At 37.2% G+C, this 9,385-nt stretch overlaps 1 protein-coding gene across 2 annotated transcripts in view; it reads left to right on the forward strand.

Annotated features, from left to right (window-relative positions):
* DCLK1 (doublecortin like kinase 1) overlaps nt 1-7,674 on the forward strand; it is a 251,943-nt gene extending 244,269 nt beyond the window's left edge. The window contains exon 16 of one of the 2 annotated variants that reach the window (XM_009290193.1): nt 7,510-7,674. In XM_009290193.1, the coding sequence (XP_009288468.1) occupies nt 7,510-7,674 (165 nt within the window). The remainder of the gene's footprint in view (nt 1-7,509) is intronic. The other variant, XM_009290194.1, reaches the window with a different exon arrangement.
* The last annotated feature ends 1,711 nt before the right edge of the window (nt 7,675-9,385 follow it).

The following is a 9,385-nucleotide window of genomic DNA, read 5'->3' on the forward strand; positions in this document are numbered from 1 at the left end:
TATGCATTCTGGGGAGGTAGGGAGGGAAGACTCTAATTCTGCGACTTGGTAAATAAATAAACGCTATAAAAAAAAAGGGCCATTTGACTAAAGCACTAGTAATGGCTGCCATCAGCATACAAAATGACACATCCCTGAATAATGGGCTGGAGCAGATGGGCGATAATCTCTCTTATTCATACATAAACTGCTCTGTTTTCCAGCTGGGGGCAGTAACAACAATGTTTATAATTAGTGCTTTCTAAACAGGGCACCTAGTGTGGAAAGGCAAATTGGGAGAGCAGGGCTCCTAGGCATAGATGCTTAATTAGGAAATGCTATAATAGGGGGTACCTCCGAACAAGCACTGCCCTGTGTTTGGTCCTCTTTCATCTCCAAGAAACAAGCAACTGCTGTAGTGACCAACATTTTAGTCTAAATAAAACCGTTTCGATTTAGCAAGTGTTTACTTTTTAGTAGTAACTGTAAGCGCACATGCAAAGCATATGAAAAGGTTCATCAATTCCCATCTATAAAACACTTAATTTATCACAGGCCCATGAAAATTAACCTGAATTCACAAGTGCAGCGGAAAATGAAAGCAGGTCCCAAGGAAAATGTAACGCTCCCTTTGTTAGTGTTAAACTATTCATTTCTTCTCCACTCCTTTGATCCTTTTCATGCCTAGTTTCTAGCAGTCTTCTAAAACATCTTTTTAAATGGCACTGTTTCCTCCTTCAATCAACCAGAAAGCCTGTTCCTTTCTCTGCCTAAAAGACTTTCCTATTCAAAGTGCCTCAAAGTCCTAATTTTCTGAGCACTCATTCTACATCCTGTTTTATTCCCTTTCAGTAAGATAATATGTGCAAAAGTGACATGACTTTTTTGAGATACTAAACTACAACAAACCTTATGTACAGTAATAGTTGTTGTAGCAGGTATGAGATATAATGCCTGGAAAATCTTACAGTGTTCCTTGAATATGAGGAACAGAAAAAACACGGGGGCCAAATCAGTAAAATCATTTGGACCCCAGACTGATGCATGTTTTAAGAGCATCCCACCTAATGCTGTCGGGGCATCAGCCCTGCAATCAGGAGTGCAGAAAAGGCCAAAGCAGCCGCAGTAGGGAATGAGATCTGGAGGTGCCAAGTTAAACCCCTGCAGTCTGCACTGCCCCAAGGCTGGTGAAACTTACTGTTCTCAATAGCCAGGAAAACCAGCCTTGGTGTAGCTGGGTAATGCCCATGGTGCAATCACATCTTCATTCACCCCAAATTGCCAATGTCAACTCAAGTCAAAGACAACAGAGATCACCTATCTCCGAGCAGAGGTACTATGTTGGGGATTTCTTTTTCTCTCTCCAAAGTCAGCCCATTCTTTGATAGATCTCTTTGTAAAAGGGTTAAAGCCAATGCATTCATCTTTTATAATTTCCCTCCTATTGGAACTTAGCAACAGTGACCACAAAAAATCCAAATGGCACCTGCATTGTCCTTCAGAAATATCATAACTGATAGATTTACTTTCTTATAAGGAACTTTTCTTTAAGATGTACTCAACTGAGGCTTTTAACAGTTTGTGTGACTCAAGTTTTTTGGTTTTCTTGTAACTAAGCCAGAATACTAACAGTGAAAGTATTTCAAGCCTTCTCTTTAGCCCCGAGTGTTGCAGTGTCTGGTTCATAGCCTTCTTCAGCTGCTTTACCTGTTCCTCCAAATGGCAGCACATTTTGAAGGCAATACTTTGCATAACTTACCAATGTTTTCTTCGACCCTGAATTTCCTTACTGGTTCTGGTTTATGTCTGAATCTTAACATTATTTTAATCTGCTACTGACAGAATGGCCTGAATTTTCTGCCTTTTCTGGGCTGATTCAGAATATCAAGGGAGCACCAGAGTAGGTGTAATCTAATGTAAAATATTAGTAGAAAATATTAGCATATGTAGTATTATATATAAGATTATTATAAAATGTTAGCGTATGTTATTTTTTATATATCCACAGACACTAAAGGAGCAAAATAAAACCCAGTAAATGTATGGGAAAGTCATTAATGATCTTATCTATGTAATGACAACAGCAAGGAGATGAGTTACATTGGATGCTTAATGAAATCATCAATCCAGTCAATACTGAATTCATAAAATACTGGATTTTTAAAATACAGTTCTCACTGTCACAGTTAAAAAGGTATCTGAATAGCTCATTTCAAAAACCCTTAGTTCCACCCTCTGTGTTTGGTTCCTAAGTCCCATTACTATGCATCTGTCGAGTTACTTACACCTGTCCCAAGTGGATACAATACACTTTCCAGTCAAAAGTTACAGTCAGATGTCCTGACAATGGGACAAGGAAGTTGGGAATCAGGCTTGCTATCTGTGAAGTCTATATTTAATACCGTAAAACCCTCTGTAAACGGAATATTGGTAAAAACAGGCAAACATCTAAACTCATTTAAAATCTCTTCTGCTCTCTGACTAAAGAAAACCACGACTGATTTACAAACTATAAATAAAATTCACCCATGCAAACAACTTGGCACTAAGTCTCTTCCACGTGTAATTGAAAACAGCTGAGGAATCGTGTCTCTAAAAAGGGGGGATATCAAAGAGTAAACACAAACTTAAATAGAGCAATATGAATTCAGCAGTTATACGTGTAGAATACTTGTCTTTGTACTCACTCACCAATACAGTACAAAGCATACATCAAATTGATTTGGTTTTCTTTCTTTTTTACTTTCATTTTAGCTAAATTCCATGCCAGAAGTTACATGGTGCGCTAAAGCACTGGCCTTTTGCATTTGGAGGTCTAGGTTCAAATCCACTCGATTAATTTGTCACCTCGATGTGGTCATTTGCACGTCTCCAAATCACCGTGTAACTTGACTTAGTTATAACTTGTGCCTGAGGGGCTAAAAATAACATGTGTCTTTCACTCCTGGACTGAGGTGCATTGCTACGTTTGAAGTACTCTCCAAAAAGTGTCTTGAATCATGAATCAATCACACACACACATATATATATATATTTATATATATATAACCTAAGAAATACATGGAAAAAATAAACAAAGGTCAGACTGAAGGGCTGCCTGGCTTGTGCCACGAGCATTGTTTAATGGTCATTTTTACAGTAGGGAAACCCGCTGTTACATATCTCAACGTATCAAGGTCACCAGCCAGAAGCTTAAGGAAATAGGATAAAATTACCTAGGTGTGAACATTTAAATACATGCATACACATACATGTATATAAAAGAATGCACTGGAAGAAAAATACCAGTGTTTCAATGCATATGTCCGTGTAATTCCACACACTAAACAAAGCATCACGAAAATTGCAAACAAATTGCAAATATGCTCCTGCAGAATGAAAGCGAGTGAAGGGAAGGGTTTCTTAGATTAATGCATGAACAGCTGCATCCCCAGTTCAGTCTCCTGGCTGGTATGAATAATGGATGGGCTAAGAGGCAAAATACACAATAATGTTCTTTTATTAATGAAATGAATATATATCTATATTTGGTGGCCAGCAGTAAATTAAGACAGGTGAAAAGAAAAACATCACTGCTCACATTCATAAAATGCAGTTACTTCAATCCAATAATTATGGACCTGACAGAAAATAGCACCCCACAGCTAAAATAAGGTGATTCCCACTGCGAATCCAACATATATATCAAAGCAGTTGTAGTTTTTGAATGTCTGTTCATAAACACTGAGTTCAATGTTTTCCAAGAAAAAAGAATTTGCGTGGCTCAGGAGTCCAGCAACATCAAGGCATAGAAATCAGGAAGAAGACACTCCCTGTGGCAAAATCGTGGAAAAATGCTAACTGCATCTTAGTATATAGGTGACAGAAACAATGATTTTAAAATAATGCTCTATTGCTTCAAATTAAATGCATTTCCAAAAGTGTCGTGTTAACCATTTGGTACCTGGTGTCAGGATTACTAAATGTTGATGCAAAATACATTAGTGCTTAATGAAGTGCTTCAGACCCATCAGCACCAAACTATTAGAGGCAATCCACTTATCTGCTGCTGGATAAGAAGCTCTACATTTCCTCATATGGATTGTAAGAGGACAGCTGCATATCTTAAATAAGAATGCTATCCTTGCATTTTAGTTGCCATTACTATCATATAGTGCTCAAAGTTCTCACTCTCTCACCTCGAGCCGGGAAAAAAAAAATGTCAAAATGTGATAATGAAAATCTGGGATTTGCAGCCCTGTGAAGCATAAGTGCACTTCAGATCCACTTATTATTTATTGAAAGAGTAGCTTAAAGTAGAAATGCCCTAGAAATCCATAATGGACTGGTTCATGCACCGGCGAACCACCCAGCTGAATAGTAGATGAAATAATAAATCTATTAAACCAAGGCAATGTGTATAAGAGGCCTTTGTTACAAAAACAGTAGTAATAATGAAAAAACTGATTTTTGGAATATGCTCATGTGCACAAGAGGGTACAGTAGGTGAAAATTGCACTTACAAAACACATGCAGTCATTACTCAAATGTATCTTACCATCTCCCCTGCATTCCAAAGCATTAATCTATTGTATTTTGAAATTCTTTAGAGGTAAAAAATAACCATGACCTCATTAAATGAAAACTAGCATTTGTGCAGAATGCAGAGTGGCCACACCGCCTGGCAGTGTAGTAGACACTGGAAGTGCAAAACGTCATCGTAACATTGGACAGAGTAAGCCCGGTCTTGCGAGTTCTGTAGGGCTTGTGAGTGCTCCGTCTGTCGCCAGAACTGACCCATTTTGTGGTTCTGACATGTGAAACACTGAACGTTAGAATATGACCTGTGTATTTTTGCTTTTAATAGGTAAATACTCCCTTCTTTAGCTCTCTGTGACTTTATACATTTTTATTCGATAAGCTCTTTGGGTGAGGAAGGCTCTGAATGTCTCTCAGCACAGGAGAGTAACCACAATAATGCCCCTGAGTCTACAAGCATGCCTTTATAAAGACCAATTAGATGAAATTCAAGGAAGACTTGGGATAAAAATGTAAAGAAAAACATAATCTTGAAATATTTCAAGAAGTTTCTGAAGGGTTAGGAAGCCAGAAGTATTTGGTCCTACAAACTACAGCATAGGGTGCTGGATTAGGTGGGATCATCAGGTTTTTTTGCTTACCATTTTTGATTAACGAGGCAGGAATTGCCTTTATATATATTTAAACAAATATATTTAAACAAAAGCACCCAAAGCTTCCCCAAAAATAGTAGAAAAGTAGTATCTTAGGGTTTATTTTTTAAAGACATCTTTAAAATTATGTCCTGATATTTAATTATCTAGCTAGTTTGGCAATTTCCTAATTTTGTCCTTCAAAAAAAGCAATACCCTGGGCTAAATTTCAAAAACAATCTTTTATTCAACAGTATTCTCTTTTGTGTAACTTACTTAATTTTAAGTACCTTCAGTTTTTACATATACATTTGCCATTCTCATGTAGCATATTTTAAAAATCAATTTTGAATTTAATACAAGTATTTTTATTTATTCGGCCAGAAATGTTTAACTTTCTCAGAGGAGAGTATCTATTACCACAGGATGATGTGATGTGGTTTAAACTTTGAATAAATGCTTATTTCCTGTAAGCATAAAAAAATCTTTTAAATAGAAATCTGTATTTTATAGACTGGTAATATATGTCATTCTTTTCAATTTTCACACAGAATTACATACTGTATGCAGTATATTCACTGTGTGTAAAAGATCTAGGTATTCTTCTGTTTCACATTAAAAAATAATCAAAACCTGAATTGGTTCAAGGCTAAGAAACGTAAAAGGCGTTGAAAATAACTAATTAGAGCTCTTAACCAAAAGATTAGCAGTAAACAAAGAAATTCTCAGCAGATGAGAAGTGTTGGATTTTGTAGCAATTATTATTTAAAATACAGGGATGAACTTATCCAAGTTAATTATTTTACCCCTTTAAGGTAGTGCTCTCTAGGTTCTAGACACAAAAAGAATAGTTCAGCAATTTAGCCTAACTAAATCCGTTTGCTATAGTAGTTCTGTACTCTTGTCCATCTTTCTGTCTCTATTACATCATTATTGGATGCTGATTGCATTATTTTAGAGCAGGGATTGCTATAGTGCTATTCTGCACCGGTATGATGGATTTAGTTTTCATTTTGTTCTCAAAAATTTGTTGGCTATAAATACATCTCTCCTCTCCTATGAGGCTCACGCTATAACTGGTAAATTTTCTAGAGAAATCAGTCATGTATATCTCAAGAGAAAACAATAAATCCTTTGAAGCAGAATAACCTTTTGGCTGCATTCTTTTAAATAGAGATTTTCATACTAGGGACAAATTTTACAAGCCTTAGCAGTTAAACCTATTAAGTTCTCAAAGTCATCTTTGCCTCCAGTGCCATGATGAGATATTGGTTTGCATTTTGTATGTCATCTTACTAGCCACCTGCCTTTTCCTGTTTTGCTTTTTCCAAAAAAATCACAGGCCATGTTTTAAGAAGGCAGCCCTGCTTCAGAAGGCAGTTAACTATGTGTCAAAGTGCTCTTGCTGAACCAAGGCCATCCTGTTGAACTTGTAATTTTACAGCAATTTCAGGGACTGCAGTCTAATACCCTGTAATCAAGAAAACAGTAAAACCCGATCCCATGCTTGAAATCATTGGCCAGAGTTGGGCTGCCCTTACCTGGGTTGCAGCTTCCCCTTGTAAATGTTCCCGAAAAAGCAGAAGGAAGGATGTGGTTAGAAGTCACAGCCATTTTATTAAGACTTGCATTCTCAGTAGTGTCAGAAACTGATCAAAATAGAAAGCCCATCAAGTAAATGTTCTTCCCTATTTCTAGATACTCTAGATAGACCTAGATAAAATTAGCAAAGTGTTTAATTCAATAGACATTGGTTAACAGGAGGAGACAGGGTGGTCAGGCTAAACAGGTCTTCCCATCAGAGCTCTTCAGCGTTCTCCCTAAGAACATCCATTGAGCGGCATGAGGAGGTGTCAAAGAGCTGGGCTAGCTCCCTTCAGTGTTTGTTTTTCTCTTTTGTCTGACAACTTCATCACAATCCATCTTTGTTAGCCGATTGCACTGACTTGAACATGGGTGAGTGTGTATCAGCCTTCATTAGGTCAAATCAGAGACAAGCGTACATCTCTGCCTTGCCCGTAGAAACAGAGTTATACTTTGAGAAGGGTGGGGGGAAGGTCAGTTGGTATTTGGCTTGAAATTTGAACCTATTAAAGGATTAAATTAATAGCATCCAGAATTAGAACATATGGCATCCATATATATGGTACTGTATCTGTTTGATGATGTCACACTACTTCTTAAGGTTTGGGAAATGCACTTTTTAAAGCATGTTGTGGGCTAAACCTTTCAGACCTGACTGAGACAGAACAGGTTTAATTTGGTCAGAACATTTATTATCCCTGGTATTTGCAGGCCACATAAAAACTCATGGTTTTCATTAGCTTTGCATTTCACACACAGCCTAATTTCATTTATTCTTATTTTATGCCCCTGCCAGACCACCGCTCTTGATAAGGAGAGGCAGGTTTTCCGACGAAGACGCAACCAGGATGTGAGGGGACGTTATAAGGCACAGCAAGCTCCACCTGAACTCAACTCCGAATCGGAAGACTATTCACCAAGTTCATCCGAGACTGTTCGCTCACCTAACTCACCCTTTTAATAAAACACTTTTACTCAAAAGTCTTGGCTTTAACCCTTTGAGACCCTGAAAATCCTTCAGACCTGTGTGAAGTGATTACAGCTGATCTATCCAGCAGTAAACGCTGGGGTGGTGGAACACAAAAGGGTGCTCGCAGAATCTTTGTAAGCATAATTTCCTAATTGATTGAAATACTTGTTCTCTGTTTAGATTGCAACTTGCTGCTAATATGATCCTCAAAGGGTTAAGGCTATTTTGCTTTTTTATTTGAAGATAGAAGCAGTGAATGTTTTCATCAGTGAAGCTAGGAACTGCAGTATGTAATTTTAGCACATGTTAACCCTCTGAGTAAACGATCAACTTAAATCTTGACAACCCACATTAGGGCTTTATTCTGGCTTTTTTGCTTTTATACGCACATATCTTTTATAGTACCCTAAAGTTCCTTGCCTGTTTCTGGCCAAAACAGTATCAAACGCACTATTGCTTAGGGGTTACAAATATAGGCTTTAAAAATGAAAATAAAATTAAACAAACAGTATCTTCTATAGCAGCTCGTTCTAAACCTGCATCATACTTCCACAGGGAGTGACTGTTGTCGGAGGATATTATGCAGGCTAAATAGGAAATTCAGTTTAGGGCAGCCTCATAGTTTACAGAAGATGACATGATGATGGCCACAAAAGGTTGCTTCCATATCGTTTGCTGCTAATGACAATGCAGAGTCTTGGGAAATGGCTTGAGGACACGTTCTGTCATGTAATGGTATGTAATGATCTAGTTGAGAAGTTCCTGGTTCCTTTGCCTCACATTCAGAAACGTACAGGCATCCTCTCAGCATGACCTGATTATTCCGGGAGAGTCACTTTTAAAGATTAACACTGATGAGAATTACCCTTAAAATTGCTAGAGTATTTCTAAATCGGGGAAAATACAAGTCATTTAATATATATGTAAAGCCTAAACTGAATTAGTGAAAGTTTTGTCGTAGAATGGAGAAACTAAAAATGATTCACCAGTTATTTGTAATGTTTAATAAAATGGGCATTTACACGGAGTATACATATTTCTGGTTTGTTAAAACCTCAACACAGCATTATAGCATTTTATTTAACCATTATCCTAAAGTTGGCTTCCACAGAAATATTACGCTTTGTAGACTTTTGCTTCAGATGTGATAATTTGGAAGAAAAATTATAAAATCACTTAGAATTTCACTTGAATGAAAAAGGGAACTTCCAAAATCCTATTCTAAAATAAAAAACAACGTTATGAAATTTATACTTTCTCTTATTGCTCATCTAAAATTGAAGTTTTCTCCTCTAAAGTTAAAATTTTCTCACAGTGTTTTTAAAAAGTCACATAAATGTGGTTTCCTCTCTCTCCTTGTCCTTTTAATCTCTTTCTTTCTCCCTTTTTCTTTCATATCATACAGCTAGAAATATTAATATGCTGCCCAAAAAGATATGCTGACTTTTCTGATCTTACTGGGAAGTATGAATAATTTTTTGAGGAATAGGGCGAGCTGCCCACAGTGCCATTTCCACTGAGTTGTGTTTGCTCATGGAACTGTCCCTATGGGCCGTTGTCGCAGCGGATGCGTACCTGCAGCTTGTTGGAGCTAGTGTAATGCTCTTTTGCATTTCTAGTTGGAAGTATCCGTTGAACCGTATTTCAAGAAACATTGAAATTGTTTTGTTTCTCCATCCTTCAAAATGCATCTTTCATTGTC

Source organism: Aptenodytes forsteri, unplaced genomic scaffold (genome assembly GCF_000699145.1).
Source record: "Aptenodytes forsteri isolate BGI_AS27 unplaced genomic scaffold, ASM69914v1 Scaffold155, whole genome shotgun sequence".
Taxonomy (NCBI): Eukaryota; Metazoa; Chordata; class Aves; order Sphenisciformes; family Spheniscidae; genus Aptenodytes; species Aptenodytes forsteri.